Below are 24,693 nucleotides of genomic sequence, written 5' to 3'. Positions count from 1 at the left end.
CAGAGACCATAGACATGCAGTGTGAAAAGCCTCACAACAATAAGCCCACCCCAGCAGGTCACACAGAGATTTGAACTCAGATTGCAGGATTCAAAGTCCTGAGTGCTGCCCCCAACATGGGACCAATATGGCTCAGTGTGTGTGGGTACCTGGGATACTCAGTTTTCCAGCTGGCCTCTGCACTTCTGGCTTCCCTCCTGCTGGTTCACCCCTTTGGCTACGACTACACGGCACATTTATTTTGGAATAAGCTGGTCTCGAATAGTTATTCCAAAATAGCTTATTTCGAACTAGCACGTCTACACTGCAGGGAAACCTCAGAATAGTCCAAGGCAGGCTCCCCAGTGTAGACGAGCTACCTCGATTTAGAGCCCTGGGAAGAATAACTCAGAATGCCCCTGGGGAGGGGCTAGTTCAAACTAGCAGCAGTGGCGCATCTACACAGGCCTTATTTTGAAATAGCTAATTTGGAATAGGTGTTATTCTTCATAGAATGAGTTTTGCAGAAGTCGGAATAGGCTGTCTGTTACTTCAGAATTATTTCAAAATAACGGAATTGCTGTGTAGACTCTTGCATTATTATTGTGGAATAACGGCCATTGTTCTAAGAGAACTTTTGTGTGTGGACAGAACCTGCGCAGCCCAAGAAATATGATGGGTAGCTCCTCCACACAATCATTTTGTCAATTGAAGTGCAGGGCTCTGAAGACATGGACTCAAGGTAACCACCTTGATTGCTTTCTGCAGCTCCTTCAAGCTGCAGTTGAACCAGCAACCTGAGGATTACATGCCAAACACACACTACAGGCCGCTGCTTTGACAGCTGAGCTATCAAAGGTTGCCTGAATAACACTTATTTGTCCAGGTTGTCCCTTCTGCAAGTCTCAGGGCAACTGCTCCCCCAAGTAGATGGCATTGCTGATGAGGGGCAGAGGAGCACAGGGGCTGTCACAGGTACTTCACATGCAGATAGACACCCTTGAGTGAAACCTGAGCTAGATCCATCCATGTCACAGCAAAATGAAGAAAGCTGGGTTCTTCTCATGTGTCTTCTTTGTTCCAGAGTCTCTAGGGGTGCAGTAGGGGCAGATCCACAAAAAAACAAACCGCTTGAATGAACGTTGGCTAGAAACACCCCTGAGGGTTTCCTTCTATCTTTGGCCTGGAAAGGTCTTCTGTAACAATGTGGTTTCTGTGTAATCCTATTGGCAGGCCTGTAGCTATTCACTAGGTCCTGTCCGCCCCACCCCCATTTCCCTCCCATCCCCGAGAAGCCCCACTACCTACCTCCAGTGAAAATGGAGGTAGTGTAGACTTCCTGGGGATGGACAGAAGTCCCGCAGTTTAGCGATTCTGGAAGTAGCACTAGCTGCTCTGCCGGGTATACTGCGGGAGGGAGCATTGGCTCCCTGCACTGCACAGAAGGGGTGAGTCAGTCCCGGGGGAGGTGCGCGCGTGGGGTTTCCTTGCACCGGGGGGTTGGCCCCGGGGCAGGCGTGTACGTGCGGGACTTCCCTGCACCAGGGGGAGGGGGTTGGCCCCCGGGACAGGTGCATGCGGGATTTTCCTGTGTGGGGTCAGTCCTAGGGCAGGCGTGCACGCGTGCGGCTTCCCTGTGCCACAGGTGGGCCAGCCCCGGGGCAAGCACGTGCTGGTTTCCCTCTGGGGGTGGGAGAATCCTTGGAGGAAGTAGATACAGGGGACTCTCTGCCTTCACTGGCACCCCACTCCCCAGCCACAGAACTCTGTCCCCATTCCCCTGTCCCCAGCTACAGAATTCTGTCCCCACTCCCCTGTTCCCAGCTACAGAATTCTGTCCCTATTCCTGTCCCCACTGGCACCCTGTCCCCAGCTGCAGAAACCTATCCCCACTGGCACCCTGTCCCCTGCTGCAGAACCCTCTCCCCTGCCCCCAGCCTCAGAACTCTGTCCCCACAAAATATATAATTATAAATGCTTCATTTTAGATTTAAATAGCATGAATGAAAAACAGACCATTTATTTCATAACTATAAACACGTGATTTTAATTTTATACATCACATAATTTAAAAATAAACTGTTTATCAGAGTGTGTAAGTAAGGGCTGGGGATAGCAAATGATGGACAGGAGGAGAATAGAGAGGGCGGGGCTTCAAGAAAGGGGTGTGGCTTCACGGAAGGGGTGGGGCTTCACAGAAGGGGCGGGGTAGTACATCTTCGCCTGTTCGGAGATTTAAAAAGTGAAATTGGCTGTAAAAAGGTTGGTGACCACTGTTCTAAACTAAAGCCTTCTTCTGCAGCCGGACTGAAGAGCAGCAGCAATTAGCTGTGAGAATGGGATCCTGTCCTAATGGCACCCACTGGTACCAGATAAGAAACAGACCTCAAGATGGGTAGAGAAAACTTAGTTAAACACCATTTTGACTGGCAAGAAACTGCTTATCAATAGTTGTGGTTGTGCAATGGGCATTCTATGATTCTTGTCCTCCCTTTCTTATTGTTTGTCTGTGTGGTCGCTGTCTGGTTTGGATCTGTTTCTGTCTGATGTATAATTAATTTTTCTAGATGTAAATTGTGGAGTACGATTGGTTAGGTAAATCATAATAGTATCTTATGACTGGTTAGCAAAATTATATTATAATAATTGGTTAAGATATTGCTAAGCAGGACTCAATTTTCACTATATAAACTGGGGTCCAAGAAGGAGATCAGCAAGAACTCACCTGTGAAAGAGCCTTTGACCAGAGCTTCCAGGACACCTCTGCACAAGCCTGAGCAGGGCAACAAGCTACACAAGCACTAAGACCCCTATCTCACAGTAGAACATGCCTGTCTCATTAGAAGGGACACCAGAAGAGCTTGTGTTTCTACCTGGCTTTGAATTAAGGACCTACTATATGTGAAGCAAACACAATGACCACTACACCACAGAGGCTTTTCTTGCCTGTACAGGCAGTCCCCGGGTTACATGGATCCGACTTACATCAGATCCCTACTTACAAACGGGGTGAGGCAACCCTGCATTAGCTGCTTCCCCCCCAGCAGACCAGGGAGACGCGAAGCTAGCGCCCCCCCCCCCCCCCCCAGCAAACCAGGGATATGTGGAGCGGCTTTTCTCAGCAGACACCTCAGCTTGAGAATAAAGGACTGAGGGAAGTGAGGTGTGGGAGAATAAAACTGAGCTCTGGAGAAATGTTTGGCTAGAGTTTCCCCTACAATATGTACCAGTTCCGACTTACATACAAATTCAACTTAAGAACAAACCTACAGTCCCTATCTTGTACGTAACCCGGGGACTGCCTGTACTTAAACTTAACCCTTTGGCCAACTCAGATTGCTGCGGGGGAAGGAATTCTCTCTTGTTAATTCTGTGCCCTCAGAAAGAGACCAAACCAAAAGAAGCCAGGCCCTTCCCTCCTGGGGACTCCAACCCAAATCCTGACAGCCACGCGTTTACAAGCCAGATGATCAATGTTTGCTGCACTTCTCCCTCCACTCAACTGTGCCAAACCTCAAGGCCAATTCTACAGTCCCAGCAGCTGGGGGAGATGTGCATGTTAGAGCGTCTGCCTGCTGAGCTGTAGCTTTCTGGGCCCAGAGAGCCAGACAGCAGCAGGGCTGGAGGGAAATGGGGAATGGCCGCACTTTGGGAGCCAAAGGTGTTGTCTGGGACCGTCCAATAGAACAGTTTCACTAAGCTGCCTCAGGAGAGTGCCTTTTGGATGCCTCCGATCATATTTTCCTATGTGCCTCTGGGACACAGAAGAGGCCTCCCCTGGCCACCCATGGAACTCCTGGTTCAGGAAAAGGCTGATTGGAGAGGAGAGCTGGAAAGAGTGGAGTGGCAGAAGCTCTGTGAGGGGGACAAGTTGGGGCATTTTCCTGCATGTATAAAAACCATCACTGCCGACCCGGGCTGGGCCAGTGCGCTGGCATCCCTCCTGTGTGGAGCATCCCACCTGGGAAAAATTGAAACTGCGTCAGGAGATAAGGGGTCAGGATCCCCACTGGCAGGAGCTATAGGGCTTGGGGTCCCTCCAATCTTCCCCAGCAGGAAATACCAGACCAGGGGAGCTGCCACCCCTCCCTATCAAGAGCCCACGGGTGCCATGGGGGCTCACACACACAGGTGCACACGCCTTCTATATTGGTGCCCAGGGCAAAACTCGCTCCGCTCCTAGAACAGGAACAGCAACTAGCAGTGAGGCCCCTCCCTGGCAGCACCGTGTCTTCACAGCCTGGGGATTTTCTGTCAGTTTACCCAAGCAAGTAATTAGCCCCTCCCTCCTCTGGAGCCTCTGCCTTTGGTGGGGGTTCTCATCCTCAGGCTCTGCTCTGTCTGACTCCTGGGCCTAATAGAAGGGTAGGCCCCTTGGCGCTCACTTAGGACACCTGGGCAATGTCTACACTGGTGCGTTCTTGCACCAGAGCTATGCAAATGAGGCTAAGCATGGAATATCGCTGAGCCTCATTTGCATAGCTAATGAGCCACCGTTTTGCGGAAGAGGCTCCTGCGCAAGAAGGAGCTGTCTACACAGCCCCTTCTTGAGCAAGAAATACACTCTTGCACAGTGCCGTTACGCTGTGTGAATTCTGTGGGGCAGATGCCATCAAGCCTGGGCACTGGGATTATTTACCAATTTCCCTGGCCCTCTGACACTGCTAAGATCAATACTGAGGTGGCTGAGTGGTTCAGGATTTTGATTAGAAAACCAAAAGACTAAGCAGGTCCACAAAACCCACTAGTTTTGCAGCCCATGAAAAGTAAATGTGAACCTCAGTCCTCCCTGTCCCTTCCCCTCACGCCATGGGGGCTGGAACGCCAGAGGAGTGAGGTGTCTTAGTTGGGGGCCACATCAGAGAGGGCTGGGGGCCTTTGGAGGCATTTCTTTGTGTGTCACTTTTGTGGCCCCCAATTTTTCTGTGGATCAGTGTCTCCCGACCCAGAAAAGGTTCCCCACCCCTGCCACAAATAAAGCAACATTGAAACCTTTTGTGCTGGCCGTAATGTTTTCCTTTATTTAAAATGAAGTTTGATCAGCTAACATGAGACAGTTCAAATGCTTAATCATTTAATGATTTAAACTTTTCTCCCCAGATGCAGCCCTAGCAAAATGGCTGGAGTGTAATTATGTCATTAGAGGCGAGTGTCTATTAGTAACCAAGAATCCATGGAAAGGTTTGGGGAGGACAGGGGCTCAGCAAAGGGGTGGGGTCTTGGGGAAGGGACGGGATAGATCCTGGCTTTCTCTGATATTTAAAAGGTGACCTTGGGGGACCCTGAGCAGCCTTTGATGTTCCTGTGTGAGCCCCAGAACCAGCCCTGAGTGACGGGGGCAGAGGGAGAGGAGCTCACACATGCCAAGGGGCTGGCCACGGGCAGGACATGAGCCTGCAAGGCAGCAGTGACATCACAAAGAACTTTTTCAGCACCTCAACTCATTGGCTGGGAGGCAGTGACCTCACAGAGGGTCCATGGCAACAGTCAGGTGGGACAGGCTGCAGGGCTGGGGCCATCTCAGAGACCCCCATGGCCTGGCTGCCTGGAGTCTCCTTTGTGAAGTTTCCCCTTGAGGGCAGAAGGGATTGAGGGTCCCATCTGGGAGTGTCTCTGTGGAGATTTCCCCTTTCCCCAGGCTGCAGTGGGAGGGATCTGGGGCAGGCAGGGTAACAGGAGAAGCTGGCACTGAACTGAAAAGAGATCTGGGAGAAGCAATAGGGAGGGCTGCAAACACCCAATGAGGATGGGATTCGAACAGCTGCAAACATCTGATGAAAAGGGGATTTGAGCCCATGCATGCAGAGCACAATGGATTAGCAGTCCATTGCCTTAGTCACACAGCCACCTCATCTGAGCTGCAGGGATTGGTTTCCAACTACCCAAAGCCAGCACTGCCAGGAACCTTTGTGCCACTTGCTGGCTGGCAGGGGACACCCAGGGCTGGAAGGGTTTGCCTTTTCACGATGTTCCTTGGGCTGTTGTACAAAACTCAGTGCTCGAAACAAACCCAAACACTCCTTGGCTGCATCTACCCTGCAGGCTTCTTACACAAGAACTTTTTTTTGCAAGAGTTCTTGCACAAAATGTCTTGTGCAAGAGCATGTCCACACTGCCATGTGCTTTTGCACAAGAATGTCCATGGCAGTGTGCACACTCTCTTGTGCAAGAAATCTCTGATGGCCATTTTAGCCATAGGGGATTCTTGCACAAAAAAACCCTGTTGCCCATTCATACTACCTTCTTGTGCAAGAGCTCTTGCACAAGAGGGTTTATTCCTCATGGGGAGAGGAATAACTCTTGCCCAAGAAGCCCCCAGCGAGGGTGGAGGCAAGGGCTGCTCTGAAAGGCTGCAGGTGTCTAGAGACCCTTTTGTCCTTCCATGTCTCCTACCAGTGCTGTGCATCACTCAAGCTATGTCTACACACACTGTTCTTCTGAAAAAGCTAGGTAAATTGTGAACACTAGTTTGCATAGCTTTTTCTGGAAGAAGCTTTTCCAACATTTGGCCTGTTTACACTGGGCCAAATGTGGGAAAAAAAAACTTTTTTTGTAACATCCCTTCTTCATCATAAAATGAGGTTCACAGAGGCACCAAAAAGGCATGTCTGCTCTTCCGAAAAAAATTCGGCAGCTGTGTTCTCTGGACTAAAGCGTTGTCTCTGTAGTGTAGACAGAGCCCTGATGTAACATCTTATTTCAAGTTTAGGTGCAGCGTAGAAAGAGGGTTGACTGTGGGTACATCTAGACTACCGCGTTTTGTCGACGGAAGTTTTGTCGACAGTATCTGTCGACAAAACTTCTGTCGACAAAGTGCGTCCAGACTACTGAAGCTATAGACCAAGCTATAGACAAAACTTTTTGCTTTGTCGACAGAGAGCGTCCAGACTACAGGACGCTCTGTTGACAGAGGGACTGCTTTGCCAGGTCACAGGGTCAACATTTACTTCCTTGTTCTGCATGCTTAAAGGGGCACCCCTCCCCCCCCCCGACTAGCCCTTGCTCAGCTGCTGCAGCTGCCTGCAGGGATAGCAAAGGTTCTGCAGTGCCTGTTTGGAGTGCCCTGCTTCCTGGCACAGCACAGCAGTGTGGGGTTTTTTTTTTGAAGGTTTTTCCAAACCTTTCTGTACCATGGAGCGAGAGCTTCCCCTGGCCAGGCGCTGGCCCCACTCCACGGTGCTTCAAATGGTGCTGCAACTGCATGAGACTATCATGCAGTTAATGCCTGGTCAGGAACCTGAGCCCAGACTGGAGCCGCTCCTTCAGGATGCAGCAGCACTGTTCCTGCCTCCGAACTTTTTCCCGGACAGGCAATGTTGGAGGAGGGAAACAAGTACGGACTGGTGGGACCGGCTCGTAATGGAGCAGTGGGATGATCAGGCTTGGCTCCAAAACTTTAGGATGCGGAAGTCCACCTTCCTGGAGCTTTGCAACTGGCTTGCCACCACGCTGCAACGAGAGGACACCAACCTGCGCCCTGCCATCCCGCTGGAGAAGAGGGTAGCTATTGCCCTCTGGAAGCTGGCCACTCCTGATAGCTACCGGTCAGTGGGACACCAGTTTGGTGTGGGGAGATCAACTGTTGGTGCTGTGTTGATGGAGGTAAGTCCCTTGGGGATGGGGGGAGGGCAGTCCATAAGGGGACTGTAACCAAAAAAGGGTGGGTGGGGGGCAATGGAGGGGAGGTGGTGGAGGGCTCCTGTGCCTTACACCATCATACTACTGGGAGCAATCACTGGGGGGGGGGGGGTCGCCAAAGGACTTAGGCAACCCCTCTTACTTCATAATCTGTGTGTGTTTGTATGTGTCTATTTTTGCAGGTGGTGAGGGCCATCAACTCAGAGCTGCTGAATCGGATTGTCCACCTCGGAGACCTAGACACAATCATGGCTGGTTTTGCAGAGCTGGGATTCCCAAACTGCGGAGGAGCGCTTGATGGAACACACATTCCCATCCGTGCACCACCCCATCGAGCCGCCCGGTTTATCAACAGGAAAGGGTACTTTTCCATTGTGCTGCAGGCCCTGGTTGACCACCGTGGACTATTTACGGACCTGTGTGTGGGGTGGTCGGGCCCGGCACATGATGCTCGGATCTTCCGCAATTCACACCTGTACGAAAGGCTGCAGACAGGAAACTTCTTCCCCCAGCGAACCGTTGCTATTGGGAACGTAGAGATGCCGGTCTGCATTGTGGCCGATGCAGCGTACCCCCTCATGCCCTGGCTTATGAAGCCATACACAGGGCATCTGACCCCGAGCAAGGAAGTGTTTAATGCGCACCTGACACGTGCCCGTTCACAGGTAGAATGCGCATTTGGCCGGTTGAAGGGAAGGTTTAGGTGTCTGCTAACTCGCCTTGACATGGGGGAACACAATATCCCAGAGGTGGTGGCAGCGTGTTGCATCCTCCACAACCTGGTGGAGAGCAAAAGGGAGGCCTTCCTCCCAGGTTGGGAGCCAATGGCTGAAGTGGAGGGCAGGCGGTTTGCGCAGCCTCGGACAGCTGCCATTTGCCAAGCCCATCAGGCAGGGGTTCGCATCTGGGAGGCTCTGCGTGAGCACTTCTCAGCTGGAGCCCTATGACTCCCCAAGGTATCCCCAATGGGGTCTGTGGGCCTTCCCCCCCATCACAAAACCTTCCCTCCCACAATCCATCCCTGCATCAGCCTCTGAAAAGTTAAGGGGCACACACCATGTTAAACTTCAAAAATATGTTTATAAACAAGTAATGTTAGAAATTATATCTGTAATACAAAATAGAATTGTTCCACAACATTAAAAAATAAAGTTCTTTTTTTAACTAATAACATGTGTTTATAACTGAGGTAGTAGGGGGGATTTCAACCAGGAGGGAGGGAGGGAGGGAGGATGGATTTCCAACCTGGAGGGAGGATGGATTTTCAACCTGGAGGGAGGGACGGAGGGAGGATGGATTTCCAACCTGGAGGGAGGGAAGGGAGGGCAGATACCTTAAGGGTAATGGCGGCCTTGCCTGGGCCGCAAGGCTTTGCCACCCCTGATCCGTGGACCCAGCCGTCCTCGGGCTCGAGTGGGGGCTGATACTGACTCTTCCCTAGCAGTGGGGGGGAGGGGCAGGGCTGGAGGGGTGGCAGGGGTGGAGGGAGAAGAAGGGGGGTCAGAGGGGGCTGGGGGGGAGGACGGGGGGTCAGAGGGGGCTGGAGCGGGATGGGCAGGAGGAGTCCCCAGGGGGAGAGGACCTGGCACAGCCAGGGACTCCCGGACGGTGGCACACATACTCCTCCACTCTGGGAGGAAGTCCTGCAGCAGGCAAGTATGCCACCGAGCCTCCTCCCTTGCTCTTTCTGCTACGGTCTCGTGCATGCTGGCCATGGTCCTTTCCATTTTTTCCATGGCCTCCACATGCCTCCTCAGGTGGTCGTTGTAGGTCCTCCAATGCCGGCGGGTGCTGTGGGACCGGGTGGGTGGTGGCACAGGGGTTGCGCGGCGGACAGCAGCAGCAGGTCCGGCTGTGGAGAAGAAGAGGGAGAACCGATCAGTGTTAGCAATTCACACACAAGTCCATACAACAAGGGATGGGAATGTTGTTACTGGTAGGCCACGTCTGGCCTTGCCAGCCGCCTCGGCTGCACAGGGGACCCGTTGTGGCTAGGACAATGTCCACCTCCACCCCCTAGATCCTTCCGCCCTCCACTGTGGCTGTCCAGGCCAGATCAGTGTGCAGCCACAGTAGGACAGGGGCCTGCTGCACCTTGGGTCTCCCATGCCCCCCACCCGCCCGCCTGCTTGTACATGCACAGAGAGATGCAAGCTGTCCAGGAGGGAGGACCAAGATGTGAACACTGCTCTACATCCTCTCTGCTCCCACCTCCCCTGTTCTGTGTCTGCACTCACCTGATGTTCCTTCTTCAGCGTCGGACGGTGCCTGCGAGGCTTCCCCTGAATCTGGGACAGGCTGCAGACTCAGGGTCAGGGTGTCCTCCGTCTGCTCCTGTGCCTCCTCCTCCTCCTCCTGAACATCTTCCATGGGGACCTCCTGCTGGCTATGCTGCACCGGTGTGTGCAAGCCTGTCTGCACAAGCACCGATGCAGACATTGGTTCCTGGCCTCCCAGGATGCGGTCCAGTTCTTGGTAGTAGGTGCAGTGCACTGGGGCTGCACCTGACGCCGAGCTCTGCTCTCGTGCCTTCATATATCCCTGGCGAAGTTCCTTAACTTTTGCACGGACTTGCTGTAGTGTCCGTGGGTGGTGCCCTTTATCGGCCAGCCCCTGAGCCATGCGGCCATAGATGCTGGCGTTCCTGCGCCGGGTGTGCAGGGCCTGGACCGCTTCTTCCTCCCCCCACAGTTCAAGCAGGGTCAGGTCCTCTGTCCCTGACCAGGCTGGGGATCTCCTTTTGTCGCCTGTGGTCACCAGGGCTGGCTCCCTCGAAGATCCTTGGGGGCCTCGTGGCGCTGGAGCTGCACACATGGCCACGTGCAGGTGACGCTGGGAGAGCTCTGAGCTGAATGGATCTCTCTGTGGCCAGCTTCCTGCCACAATGCCTGCCAGGGATGTCTGTGCCTTTAAAACATGGCTACAGACAGGACCAAGAAGAGGTTTTTCCTAAAGAAGGACTCTCCAGCAGGGGGCTTCCCTGGAGGTCTCCTTCTGTTGACAAAAGAAACCCCTGCGTCCAGACTACCCTTTTGTCGACAGAACTCTGTCGACAAAGACGTTATGCCTCGTAAAATGAGGTTTACCAGCGTCGACAAAGATGCTGAGTTCTGTCGACGTTATGTCGACAGAACTCAGTGGTAGTGTAGACGCTGGTATAGTTTTGTCGACAAAAGTCCACTTTTGTCGACAAAACTAGGTAGTCTAGACACACCCTCAGAATCCTTAGTGTTGCCTCTTAGACCGTGGGACCTACACAAGACACCTGTAACTCAGCTGGGCCAAACTGGAGCCCTTAGGCTCAAGCCTACTGGGACCAGCTTTGCTTGTTTTCCTTCCACCCAGAGCCCCCTTCTTCTCCTGGGCTGCAAGAAGCCTCCCTGGGATGTCCTGAGACAGGCACAGGGCTCTGCCTCCCCACAGCCAGCCCCACCCCACAGGCTTTGGCAGAACAAGGCAGGGGGGAGGTCTCTGCTCACCCTATGAGTCCCACTGAGATGTTGAGCTTTTGTCCTGCCCCCCTCAGCTTGGCCTCCCTCCTCTGCCCCATTCCCGCCTCACTTCCTCCTTGGGCAAGTCACACAAGGGAAGCAGCAGGAGGAGCCGGCCCCATACGCCAGCTTCAGAGGGCAGGGGAGGCTGAGATACAAGTGTTCATCAGGTGCCTGGCCTGACCCATCTGGCTTCCCAAGGATGGCACCAAGGGGCATTCTCATCTGATGTCACCCCCCTTTGTCACATGGGAGTTGGGCTTATCCCAGGTAGGAGGAGCTGCACTTACCCGGGCTCCCAGGGGAGCAGCAATAAGAGAAGACCCTGGCTACATCTACACTGACCCCTTCTCCGGAAGAGGCATGCTAATTTTGAACTTTGGAATAGGGAAATCCGCGGGGGATTTAAATATCCCCCGCGGGATTTAAATAAACATGGCCGCCGCTTTTTTTCCAGCTCGGGGAAAAGCTGGAAAAGAGCGTCTAGACTGGCGCGATCCTCCGGAATAAAGCCCTTTTCCGGAGGATCTCTTATTCCTACTTAAAAGCCAGGGTCTTCTTAAAAGTAGGAATAAGAGATCCTCCGGAAAAGGGCTTTATTCCGGAGGATCGCGCCAGTCTAGATGCTCTTTTCCAGCTTTTCCCCGAGCTGGAAAAAAAGCAGCGGCCATGTTTATTTAAATCCCACAGGGGATATTTAAATCCCCCGCCAATTTCCCTATTCCAAAGTTAGCATGCCTCTTCCGGAGAAGGGGCCAGTGTAGACATAGCCCCTGTGTTTCTGCCTGACTTTGAACCAAGTACCTTTTGTGTGTTAGGCAAATGTGATAACCACTACACCAAAGAAACACACCTCAGGGCAATAGAACTTGGCTGACTGTTCTGTTTCTAGCTCTTTCTAACACCCTGCTCTGCAGGGGAGGGGAATGCACCTTGTGAACACTCCACCTCTTGCTCTCACGGAAGCCACTAACCGGAGCTGCCGGCTCCTCATTTCCTCACCAGCCCCTTGAGATTTGTACCTCAAAGCTGGAGCTGCTGTGGAAGGAGGTGAAGCTACAGAAGCTGACGGGACAATCAGCGGGCAGAGGGTTATTTTTTCTCCTCCCTGAGCTGATGTGGCTTGAACTGAGGAGAAGAAAATCCTCTTCCCTTCTCCTCAGAAGATGGAAATTGCAGTTGGTTCTCTCTCTGGTTCTACTAAAGCTGGACCCAGGACTAGACTTTTTCTTTCTAAAACCCTGGTGAAAACTGAGAGCCAATTGCTTGCAGGCTGAGAATGTGAGTTAAGGAAGGGCTCCGCCCAGCATAGGGCTTGTACCCATGATCCTGAGAGTAAGCATCTCATGTTCTATCAACTGAGCTAGCCAGGCTGTGTGCAAAAAAGCTTTCTAATATCCCATCTCAGCATAACAGGAGACAAGTGTTTTCCACTGCTTGACTCAAGGCTCTTTCTTGCCCCTAATGTGGGGCTCTGGTCTGTGGAGAGGTTTGAACTCAAACCCCACTCCCAACACACCCACTTCTTTCCCCACACGGAACGGCCCCATTTCCATCTCTCCAGGGACAGGAGAAGGCCTCTGGCCTGTTCTCTGCAAAATGCTCAGCCTGTTTCATTTTCTGCAGGAACGAGTGGGATCCATGCGTCCTGTTTCCCAGTGACAAGTATGTGTCCTCCCCCGCCTTTCCATAGACACAGCAGGCCAGGGGGTTGTGCACCTACAGTGGCCCCTTCCTACTTGGCCTCCCACAAAGCTGGGGTGAAAAATTGCTGGACCCCAGCCCTCCTGGGCCAAGCCATGGCAGAGGTAATAGGATTTACTCCCATCTTACCCTGCCTATGCCCTGGTTCTGAAGGGCCAGCCCTTTTCCTGCTGCCCACTCTTATTCCCACAATGCACTTTGTGCAGGGGCCATTGGTCTTTGTGCCAAGGTGCGTGACTGGGAGCAAGGACTCAGGACCCTTCCCCCAATACTCCCTCTGACCCGCTTACACTGTCTGGCTGCCTCCAGGATGGGATGAGCTCACAGCCAAGGTGGGTAACCTGCCCTGCAACTGTGATGGCATCAGGCCCTTCCTGCCCACCTGCTCAGTCTGGAGATGGAGCTCCAGGGGGCCTTAGACACCCAGCAAAAGGAACAAAAGTCTCTTTATTGAACCTCAGTGCATGGAAGCTAAAGCACCTGAACCTTGTAACAGCCAGCTGAGTCACAGCAGGTCCCACTGAGATTTGAACTCAGCTTGCAAGATACAGAGTCCTGAGTGCTGCCCCTTACACCATGGGACCTGTAGTGTGAGAGTGGAGTGGGCACCTCTGACTCTCAGCTCTCAGGCTGGCTTCTGTTCTCCTGGCTTCCCTCCAGCTGCTTCATCTCCCAGGACTCCCTGTCCTGCCCCAGCTCTGCTGCTTTCAGGGCAAATCCCTTGTTAGGACCAGTCACACTCTGGGGGTCAGTGAGGGTCCCTCCCACCTGAGATGTGAGTCATACAAAAGCCTCGTTTCCTGCTCCGTTCCCAACACTGGATGCAAACACATGGTTGCTATGGGGGTGTAACAAGTGCCCCCTTAAAAAGCTCATCAATTTAAATGAAACTTTTACATCTCCAGGTGTGTCACACTTTGGATTTCTATTGAACAGGGATTCTTCAAATGACCACAAACCCCTAACATGCTCTAGTGCCAATGCACATAAACCAGACAAACCCGTCCCTCAGCTGGAACCAATTCAAACTTGCTCTGTGTGTGTGTCTGGTTTCTGTTTCCATCCATTCAACAAGGGTATGATCTGATCTGGATGCCCATTGGCTCGTCCTTACTCTCCTTTGGCTGTGTCCTGCAGAAGAACAAGGACCATGTCCAGCTGGGAACGAATGGCTACAATCGATCTGACAGCATTTGATTTAGCAAGTCCAAGTAAGACTCTCTAAATCAAACCCAGAGGCCATCCCCACCAGCTTCCAGCACTTCTGCTCTTTGCCCCCTTCGGCTTCCTGCTGTGGGGACATGGCCAACTCCAGCTACGTAGGGAGGGATGGCAGGGATAGCAGACACATTGGCCAGGCACCACTGGGGGCTGCCTCCATCACCTACCCCATACCCAGCAGCTGCTTGGCCAGCTTAGTCATGGGGCCGCTCTCTGGGACTTCACTCCCAGCTCCTCCACCTGTTGCCATTGCCCATCCTAAGAGAGGGGGGACGAGAGTCACTCTCCATGGTTGCAGGAGCTGCAGAGGTTGCACTTGCAGGGTCTCTGGACACTGACAACCCCAGGGAATCACAAGGGCCCTTGGTGCTGGTTCACTTGTCCCAGCAATTGCAGTCAGAGCCCTGCCTTGCCAGGGCCAGGCACAGCAGCCTCTCAGGGTTTAGGTTGGAGTCCCCAGGCTGGGGCCGGGCCTCCTTCAGTTTGGTCCCTTCCTGACGGCACAAAACAGACAACAGAGAATTGCTTTGCCCTGCAGCAATCTCTGTTGGCCAAAGGGTTAGCAACCAAATATTTGCCCAAGTGCAGCAGCAGAAATCACTGAAGTGTGTTTCTGTGGTTATCATGTTTGCTTAACATGCCAAAGGTTCCTGGTACAAAGCCAGGCAGAAACACAGGGTCTTCTCTTACTGCAGTGCCCACAAGGCAGTTCCAGGGTCTGCCCCCTGGTGCAGGGCTAGGTGGCATGAGTGCTGGCTTTCAGGAGCATGTGGGAGAGCTAAACAGGTTAGGCTGAGACTGGAGGAGGCAGGGCTGGGGCTGAGACTTCTCAGTGATTCCTTGCCTGAGACCTGGTCATTGCAGCCACGCAGTGCAAGGCCCACCCTGGAAGTGCTACTACTGTTGCTGTTCACCTTTGGGGCAGTGTGGCTGGTGCTTTTGCCACACGGGAACACAAATCTACATAACGTCCCACCTCATGCCCAGACCCCAGCCACCCCATTCCCTTCACTTTCTTCCCAATCAGCACCCCTGGCTTCCTTTGACACCCTCCCTTGTTCCTGCTCCCCCACTCTGCTCCTTCATCCACGATCCTTCTGCACCTTCTCTCCTGGCCACATGTCTCCTTGGTGCTTCTCAAGCAAGGCCATGCAAAGAGCCACCAGGGCAAGAACCAGCCTTTGGAGCTCAGCTTGCACCGGATCTGGTAGTTTCCCACCACATCTCACCTGAGAAGAGTTGACTTGTTCTCCTTCCTTCTTACTTTACGTCTCCGTTCCCTTCAACGGTCTCTGCTGCTTCGTGACCTGCCTTCTCAGGGCGCTGCCCCTCTGCCACTGGGCTGGGAGTGGGAGACTCCACAGTCTCTGCACTTGGGCTGAGAAGTCTCACAGGGACTCTTATTGCGCAAGAAGCCACGAGTGTAGACATAGTTCAGGAGTGGGAGAAACTAACCATCTGCTTTATGTGCAAAGGGGAAACAAAGACAAACTCTTGTCCCCATCCCCACCCCGCTCAGCCTGGCACTTGCACCCCCAGCCAGGGCTGGATTAACACACAGGCTAGCAGGGGTGCCAACCTATGGAGGCACCTGATTGAAGTGGTAAGGGACACCGCATCAGGTGCCCCCATAGGTTGCCGCCCTGGGGCAGAGGGGTGCAGGCAGCATGCACCCGCTGTCTAGGATGCAAGAAAGGCTTGGGCCGGCCCTGGCCCCAGCCCAATTCTCCCAGACACCCCCAGAAAGCAGTACTCACACATGGGGGGCCAGAAAGTGGAGAGACTCCCTGAGACACCAACTCAAAAGGAATCACTTTGGATATGTCTAAACTGAGATAGCAGCCCCGTGGCCAGGCTGTAGCTGGCCCAGCTCAGCTGTACCTGGCCTGGAGGGCTTGGGTTGGGAGATTAGGAACCTGCAGACAGGGGCATCTCTGGGGGGAAGAGGGTGGATGTCACAGTGTCAGGGCAACAGTCATGCCGCCCCATCTTCCTTTGCTCCAGCCCCACTGCTGAGACATACTGACCATTATCATTGCTTAAACTGCACACAGAGCTTGTGGCAAAGGCTAACATATGGTTAAAATATAACTTACCAGAATGTTCATTGTAAGAGGAATAGCCGTTAGTCTGAATCTGCAAAAGCGGCGAGGAGTCCTGTGGCACCTTATAGACTAACTGAAGTGTTGGAACATAAGCTTTCATGGGCAAAGACCCATTTCGTCAGATGCATCTGACCAAGTGGGTCTTTGCCCACGAAAGCTTATGCTCTAACACTTCGGTTAGCCTATAAGGTGCCACAGGACTCCTTACTGCTTTTATTCTGGTAAGTTCTCATTTGTGTTGTGCTGTCTGCACATCTAACTAACCAGAGATCAAAGTGCATGACACGAAGGCCTTCACAGAGAGAAAACCCACAACACAGGGTAGGTTATTCAACATGTTCACATTTTTAAGAGTGAAACATAAGGAAATCTTTTAAGCCTCAGAATCTAGGAAATAAACTTACTCATTTTCTTCTGCAGTAGATAAACCTGCTTTATTTCTTGCCTCATTACATGTCTGTGTTAGTTAAAAAGTTCTATATGTCATTGTACTAAAACAAAAACACAAGTTCACCTGAACAAGTGATCTGGAGTAGTCCAGAAAAGCCCAGCAGGAACTAAACCCAGAGACGGAACCAGGGCTCTGAGATGGGACCAGTCATGCTCTGCTGGGAGGTTCATTGGGATTTCCCTGTCCACACCAGGTCTTTCTCCTGCAGCCCTCAGAAGCCAGAATTAGGACCACAGAAACCACACTGGGATTCCTGAGTATGGGGAGCCCAGGCCACTGCTCAGTGACCCTTCGGGTGCATTTACACAGCAGCCTTATTTCGGAATTACAGTGCGTGTCTACACAGCAAGCCGTTATTTGGAAATAACATCCACCTGGAGGACTTGGTCTTTTGGCTGGGCAGCATCTGAAGGGAGGAGCCAAAGACCCCACAGTTGGGGGAGCGCCCTGGTTTGGAGGGGCAGCTGGAAAAGAGGTTTTAGGGGGAGTTTGTAAAAGTTTGTATTGAAGTTTCAGTGGAGCATTAACAAAGCATTTTTTGTTACCTTTGAGTTTGTAATCTGCTTTGCTCTGCCTGTTCTCACTTATCACCACTTAAATCCTACAGCTTGTACTTAATAAAACCACTTTTACTTACTATCAAGCCTAGTGTAAACAATTACTACCTATGGGAGCAATCGGTGTGGACATTCCCCTTTCATTGCTAAATGGGGCTTACCCCATTCTTCGGGGTTTGATCCCATTTGGGGAGTGCTATCCCAGAAAGCTGGGCCCTAAACTGCTCTCTCCTCAGACCTGAAGAGGTTCAGTCTCTGTACCACTGCTCAGAGGCAGGCGTGGGGGCGGGAATCTCAGCTCGGGGTCTTGGCCAGGGGAGACTAAAAAGCTGCCCCAGCAGGACTGGGTGGTGAGAAGCCCCAGAGAGCAGAAAGGTGAGTGGCAGAGGCCAGGTCAGTACCCCAGGAGACCCTCCCCAAAGGGTCTTCTGGGACCACAGCCACCTGGCCAGGCAGCTTAAAGGGAAGTCAGGTTATACGTTTCTCCCCTGTGTGGGTCCTCCAAAGGCTAAGATGATTTGAGCTCTGACTGAAGCTTTCCCCATAGTCAGAATAACTGAATGGTTTTCTCCCCTCTGTGGACTGTCTAATCTTTAACAAAGTTTGACCTGTGTTTGAAGCTTTTTCTGTAATCAGAGCTTTTATAAAGCAACTCTCTTGTATGTATTCTGATGGCTAGTAACGCAGGAGCACTGACTGAAGCTTTTCCCGCAGTCAGAGCAATTGAAAAGTTTCTTTCCTGTGTGGGTCCTCTTATGGTTTAAAAGGCTTGCGCGGTGACTGAAGCTTTTCCCGCAGTCAGAGCAATTGAAAGGTTTCTCTCCTGTGTGGATCCTCCTATGGGTAACAAGGTATGAGCTTCTACTGAAGCTTTTCCCACAGTCAGAGCAGTAGAAGGGTTTCTCTCCTGTGTGGGTCATCCTATGTCTAACAAGGTGTGAAATCTGACCGAAGCTTTTCTCGCAGTCAGAGCAATTGAAAGGTTTCTCCCCTGTGTGGTTCCTCCTATGGGTAACAAGGTATGAGCTACTACTGAAGTTTTTCCCGCAGTCAGAGCAATTGAAGGGTTTCTCTCCTGTGTGGGTCCTCCTATGGGTAACAAGGTTTGACTTCTGACTGAAGCTTTTCCCACACACAGAGCAATTGAAAGGCTTCTCTCCTGTGTGAGCCATCCTATGGATAACCAAGTGTGAGTTTGTACTGAAGTTTTTCCCACAGTCAGAGCAGTTATGGAGTGTGTCTCTTGTATTTATTTTCTGATGGTTTGTAAAGTGTGAGTGCTCACTGAAGCTTTTCCCAGCGTCAGAGCACTTGAAGGGCTTCTCTCCCATATGGACCCTTTGATGTTCAGGAAGAGTTTCACAGTCACTACACGTGCAGGGTGACTGTTGATGGCGGATTTCCTGTTGAACGGTTTCTGTGTTTCTTTTCTCCCTTGTGCTCCTGCTACTGGAGTTACCCTGTCCCTCTCCTAGATGATTTCCCTGCTGCTTTTTTGGGGTATACTGACTCTCACAGCTCTCCCCTTGCTCACATATCTGGAAAACACGTCCTTCAGATCGTCTCAGTAATAGTCCACATGGAGACACTTGCTCCAGTCCTTCCAGCTGAAGACTCTTTTCATGGTTCTCGGTCAGTGTCCCGTCACCTGTTGGAATAGAGGAATGATCCAGACAGGAGTTATTCTCCACGATGAACTGCAAGGAAACTCTAAAAGAGGAATAGAAAAGGGGACACAAGCTCAAATAATGGTCAAATTATCATGAGCTGAGTTCGTTGTCCTCCTACACAACCCTTCCACAGAGAAGAGAACCCAGCCTTTCCTCGCCCACCACACTCTGACTGGAGAAGAAGACAAGCTGAATAAACAGTGAGACTTCATGAAAACACACAAGTTACATCTGCTCTAAGAAGACAGAAATTGGTTTCTGAGTCAGTTTAACTGATTGCTCACCTGTCAGGGTGTTGCTGATGATCTCCCCTTCCTCACAGCTCGGAGGACCTGGGATTCGCAACTCCTCCTCTCGCTCCACCCAGGAGATCCCATCAGTTTTGGAGACTGGAAATGCTGTTTGGAGAGCAAAAAACCAAGTGCTGATCTTGTTCATTAAGGTCTTTGCCATTACTGCTTCCAGAGCTGGGATCTGAGTAGAGGCTCCTTTCCCCACCTTGCAGAGACTGGGCTCTGGCTGGTACAAGATCCCAGGACACACACACCTGCAGTAAAGATGCATCACTCCCCCACCTTGGGAATGGCCCAGCTCATTCCCCAGGGCAGCTAAGCGCTCTGCTGCACTCTCTCTGGATATTCCATTAATAGCGTATGGGAGTTAGATCCCAAATCCATATTCATTTCTCCATACCTGGCTTGAGTTACAAGATTACTGTGTCTGCAACAATGGGATCTAGTTCTCAGCACCCAGTGTTTCTGATAACAAGCCACATATTCATCTGCTTGAACATGGACATAGGTTAAATGCAGGCTGCTGTATTTAAAATCCTTAGTCTTCATTCACAGATTTGCAGGACAAACTTTGCTCTCATCTCACAGAGACGTTATAAACCCTTTTCAAAACAGAGAATCAGTGAAATTAAGCATCTGAATGGTGGTGGTATTATTAAATACGTGTGCTTATTAGTAAACACTGGTGCTGAGTGTTTGTAGGATGAGATCTTAAGATTCATGGGATCAGAAGATATCCTCAGTCATGCACAAGTCATCCCTCAGTGGCACAAGCCATTACACTTAGTCCGGTTACCCGGGCACAAAGGTGTTTCCCCACAGTATATTTTCTAAAAAGTCCCCCAGTGATTTGAAGACATCAAGAGATAGGAGAATCCACCAATTCTTTATTCATTTGTTTCAGCAGCTAATCCGCTTCCCTATAAAACATTTGTGCCTTTTTCAATTATTGGCTCTTACTGAGCTGTATCCATTCGAAGAGGTGGGCCAAATTTTCATGGAGGGGCCAAATAGAAAGTGGGTGAGAGCTGCACTCTTCCATGACATAAATGCAGGAAATGGAGGATCTAGGATGGGCATTGAGAGGAGGCGGATGCTTCTGGTAACGGTATGGGATGCAGGACAGGTAGAGGGGTCTAGGAGGGAGTTTGGGTGAAGGAGCCTTTCAGCCTATTTATTGTTTGAAACCAACCCCATATTGAAACTGACTGAGCAGTGAAATCTGAGCCTGAAGGTGCCGTCCGTTTTATGCTTTAACTTCACCACTTTAGCATCACAAACCTATAGACCGGTGTTTCTCCAAGTGTCCACAGGTCCCCATGCAGCACCCTTGGGGCTCCTCACTAATCACTGGGTGATTCACGGCTCTGCGCACCGTGGTCGCTGGGTTTGGTTGGTAACTCCAATGACAATCCCATGAAGATGTTTTCAGAGGAATTCTCACATCACTTAAAGAATTTCCACCAGCAAATTCACCTTGTCTGAAAGCTCCAAGGGATTTTCCTCTTGCTCTCTCCAGTGCAGAGGGCAGAGTGTCTAGTGGGGGAAGGGATAAGAGAGGTGAGATTCCAGGCTCTCCTATTTATAATAATGTCCCCACTCTGAACTCTGAGTTTCAATTCTATCAGAGACACACACAGGTATTTAGTATGAAAGAGTCTGAAACTTTCATTTCCTCTCTCACTCGGGCACCTCCCAGCAATGGAGCCAATATCCCTGCAGCCTCACACCTGTCCCAGGACAGACAAGCGGTAAATGAAATTTACTCTTCCCTCCTCATCCCCTCCCACTTGGTTTCTCATTCACTTACTGCCTCTTATCATAACCTGGAGCTGTGGTGGCGGAACACGTGGCCATCACAGTAACTTTAGCCATTTTGATCTCGGAATGGGAGGTTCAGAGTTTGCAAACTCCTGGATTTATCTGCAAGCAGTTGGGTCTGTTTGCTCAGTGTCTCTAAGGAGAGCAGTGTGATGGGGCTGTCATTCTCCATGTGGGAATTGAGGAAGGGGAAGGTTGGCTTCAGAGGCCAGATTCAATAGGCTCAGATACTTGAACCACTTTCCCCTCATCCATCCCTTCTAGGTACCTTTGAACTCCCTCAGAGTCTCCGACAGAGCAATCGTTTCCTGGGAGAAACCTCTGACTTGTTCTTCTAGTTCAGGAGAAATCTCTTCCGGCAGTTGGAACTGCCCCATCTCACACCTGGACAGAAACAATTCAACGTGATTGTATGTCATTTACTGCTGATAAGTTCTGGCTAGTAAGTCTCAGCTCTAACAGGCCTGGAGGTAGAATTCCTCCAATTCTCCCAGCCTGAGAGCAGGGACAACACATCCCATAGCCATGCAACCTTCCTCTCAAAGATCCCATTTCAGTTCTTCACTTCTGGCCTGGGGAGACTGGCTGGGGGAGTAAAGGGGAATAGAGTCTCCAGATGCTGAGGGACAGGAGGTTTCCATGTGAAGGGCTGAAGGAATCTGTCCAGTAGGGATTAGACTGAGACACCAGCTCCCTTCAACCCAGCTCCTTCCACACAGGTCTCCAAACAGCCCTCGAGTGGGACAGACTCTTGATCCCTGCTATCCTGGGCTGAATGTGCTCAGTGCCCAGTAGTGACAGGCCCATGTTCTACCCCACAGTCCTGTGGCAACCAATCCCCAAGGAGGTGACAGCTCTAAGAAACACTTGGTCAGACTGTGCCCTGAATGGGGAATTCCAGAGTCTAAAGTGCGAGGATGAGACTCTCAGAATTAAATGCATCAGAGATATTCATGCCTAACATCTGGCTGTAGAGCTCGGGGGAGATGTGGCGTTAACATCCGCTCCAAGACTTTTCCCTGCTCTGTGTAGTTTGAGGGGTGTGAAAGCCACGTACCTACTCAGGGTGCTTCTGACGTCCTAGAAAAAAGACACAGAAAAGAATCTCAGCCCCACTGGACACACGCAGGGGATCTCTGAGAAGGGATTTTGCAAACCCGGGAAGAGAGGCCCTGCCGTGGCCCCAGAAACATGGATCCTCTGACTGAATGGGGCTTTGTTATCTCTAATAGATCTGTGCCTGTAACTCTACAAAGCACAAGAGTCATTCACATGGCAGCAATGCACAAGGTGTTACACTGAGTTCTGACAACTGGGACCCAGCACTTGTGATTTAGGAGCCTCCCTTCGCTGTGTGAGGAGCTGGGATGTTTGTCCCTCAGTCTCACCTGCAGGAATTCACTTGCTGGCTTCTGACATGTCCCCTCCAGTTCACCGATCCCCTCGCTGATACGGGAAATCTGCACGGAGAGGTTCCTGACAGTGTCAATCTGGAACCTCCTAATTGCCTCATCTAATTGCTCCAGCTGGGCTAGGAGTCGCTGCTTTTGTTCCTCCAGAAACTGCAGCAGCTGCTGAAACTCAGCCACAATCATCTGCCTCTTGGCTTGGGTCCATTTCTGTGTGAAAACAGGGAAAGGGCTGGTCAGGGGCATGGATGGAGCCCACAGCCCTTTCACGGGGAGCGGAGTGCGCAGTAGGGAGAATTTCTTGGAAAACCCTAAAATTTGCGACATTTGACTCTTTATGATTACTAGGCAGATGCATCTCTCCCAGCATCTCCTTTGCCCCGTGTCCCTCTGAAAGGGATGTTCCCATGTCTGTCATGGGCAGCATCTTTTGTTATTCATGGGCTCTGGGAATTCATATCCAGAGCACCAGGAGGCAGGACTCAGCACCAGCCTGACAGAGATACCAGGGAGGAAAAAGAAGCAAACATATAAATGCACCAAGTGAGCAGACAGTTCTTCAGGGGCGCATTCAGCTCACTTGGGGAGGATGTCTGGGAAAGCCACAAAGGATGGACATTAACTCATGCACTGACACGGATGCTCAAGGCCTTTTTACACATGGATCTCACCCAGCAATTCATGATCCAAGAGAAACACAAACAAGCCCAACCTCACCAAGGCCACGCAAGAGTCTGCCTCCTAACACAGCCCTCCCACTGCCTGTCCCTGCTGGTCCATAGCCACAAGCACCTACCAGATACTCCTGGCTTTTCCCTTCTGCTGTTGTTTTCCTTCTCATCAGCTTCTCTCTCTCCTCCCTCAGAGTCTTCAAATGAGTCTCCAGTTTTTCCTGAAGAAACAGAAATAAGCACAAGGGCAAACCACATTAGATGTTGGGAACCTATTTGTCTGCCTTTAAGAGAGTCCCAGTTTTCTGGGGCTCTGCCTCTGTCCAGAAGGGACTCAGCCCTGGACATGGCTTTGTCCATAGAAAAATACACAGAAGGAGACTGCGGATGCAGGAGGACACCTGCGAGTGTGGAGGACAGATGGGTGGTGACACCTTCATAAAGAATGATGCAGGTGGTTAATAATACTAATCAGTGACAGTATTTTTTAACCTGCTGACAGGCAGGGTTGGTAGCGGAAATGGGATCTCCTGGAGCCAGAGATCTCTTGCGAGGTCTGCCAGGGTGGCCACAAGAACTGCTGGCCAATGGGAACGCCCAGCAGCTGCAGGCTGAAGTTAGCTGCCAGAGGCAAGTGGGAACTTCAGGGGCAGTGAGGAGTGTAAGCAGTAATTGGCACCCAGAAACATTAGCTCATCAGTTAACCAGTTTGAACTCTTGCTACAATCCAGTTGAATCCCAGTTCTGCCTGGCATAGACCTGTGCTTCCTGAAACCCTGCTATGGGTGGAGTGAAGGCGCTCGGAGCCCCACACAGCATCCAGCCCAGCAACCTCATCTAGTGCCAGCTGCTGCATTAGAGTTTAACCCCTCATGGAGCAGCCCAGAAGTTCAGCATCCCAGTGGGAAACCTCTTCTCCCTGCTGAGCCTAGGGCTTTATCAAGGCATCTTTCTCTCTTAACAGCCACACTTCATCACTGTTCAGTGATGCTGAGGGACAGGGAGCTGTGTAATCTAACAATTGGACCAGAGTTCAGGACCGAACTCTATCCCTGATGTGTTCGGCAACTATGAGCCCCACCTTCCCTTCCCACAGTTTGTCTAACTGGACTGTGACCTGCTCAGAGCAGGGACTTTCCCGTGCTGGTGATTGTGCTGGGCCCAGATGTCATTGCGGATCTATAAGGCAAATGACAGATTATTATTCCTGTTTATCCAATCAGTAACAGCTTGTAACCTCCTCTTCTCTAGTCCCAAGGCAGCTCACTGACAGAGTGGCCTGTAGCTCCTGTAATCTAAACCTCTCTGATTATTAACACCTTCCCTTGTGCAAAAACCCCTCTGCCACCAGTGAGGGCTGGGTTTCAGGATTTAGAGCCTCAGAGAAACATTTCCCACATCAGGTATCTGTAAAGAGTTGACATAAATTGCCACAAAGCCAGAACATTTACTTTTTACTGCATCTCTTGGATCATGAAGGCTTTACAGCAGTGGTCACCAACCAGCAGATCGGGATCTACAGGTAGATCTTGGAGCCTCTGACAGGTGATCTTGACTGGTTTGGCTAAGAGGCTATCAAGTGCAGCACTTCAGCTGCCCCCTTTCACTGCTGCTGCACATCTCCACAAACAGAGGGAGTCTGTAGGCTGCTTTTGAAAGTGGTGCTGGGGTGAGCCTTCCTTA

At 51.4% G+C, this 24,693-nt stretch overlaps 1 protein-coding gene across 7 annotated transcripts in view; it reads right to left on the bottom strand.

Moving 5' to 3' along the window:
* Positions 1–17,642: 17,642 nt before the first annotated feature.
* The window catches only part of LOC142821564 (zinc finger protein RFP-like), an 8,650-nt gene continuing 1,599 nt past the window's right edge, over positions 17,643–24,693 (bottom strand). For 2 of the 7 annotated variants that reach the window (XM_075912848.1, XM_075912847.1), the window contains exons 3-9: positions 23,136–23,231; positions 22,319–22,549; positions 21,988–22,010; positions 21,199–21,314; positions 20,391–20,645; positions 19,101–19,214; positions 17,643–18,794 (exon numbers count right to left, since the gene is read on the bottom strand). In XM_075912848.1, coding sequence (XP_075768963.1) covers positions 17,788–18,794; positions 19,101–19,214; positions 20,391–20,645; positions 21,199–21,314; positions 21,988–22,010; positions 22,319–22,549; positions 23,136–23,231 — 1,842 coding nt within the window. In that variant the 3' untranslated portion in view covers positions 17,643–17,787. Of the gene's footprint in view, positions 18,857–19,100; positions 19,215–20,390; positions 20,646–21,198; positions 21,315–21,987; positions 22,011–22,318; positions 22,550–23,135; positions 23,232–24,693 lie in introns of all 7 variants that reach the window. The other 5 variants (XM_075912849.1, XM_075912852.1, XM_075912851.1 and 2 more) reach the window with 5 other exon arrangements.

This window comes from Pelodiscus sinensis, chromosome 31 (assembly GCF_049634645.1).
Source record: "Pelodiscus sinensis isolate JC-2024 chromosome 31, ASM4963464v1, whole genome shotgun sequence".
NCBI lineage: Eukaryota > Metazoa > Chordata > Testudines > Trionychidae > Pelodiscus > Pelodiscus sinensis.
This window is presented reverse-complemented; position numbering and strand designations above follow the sequence as displayed.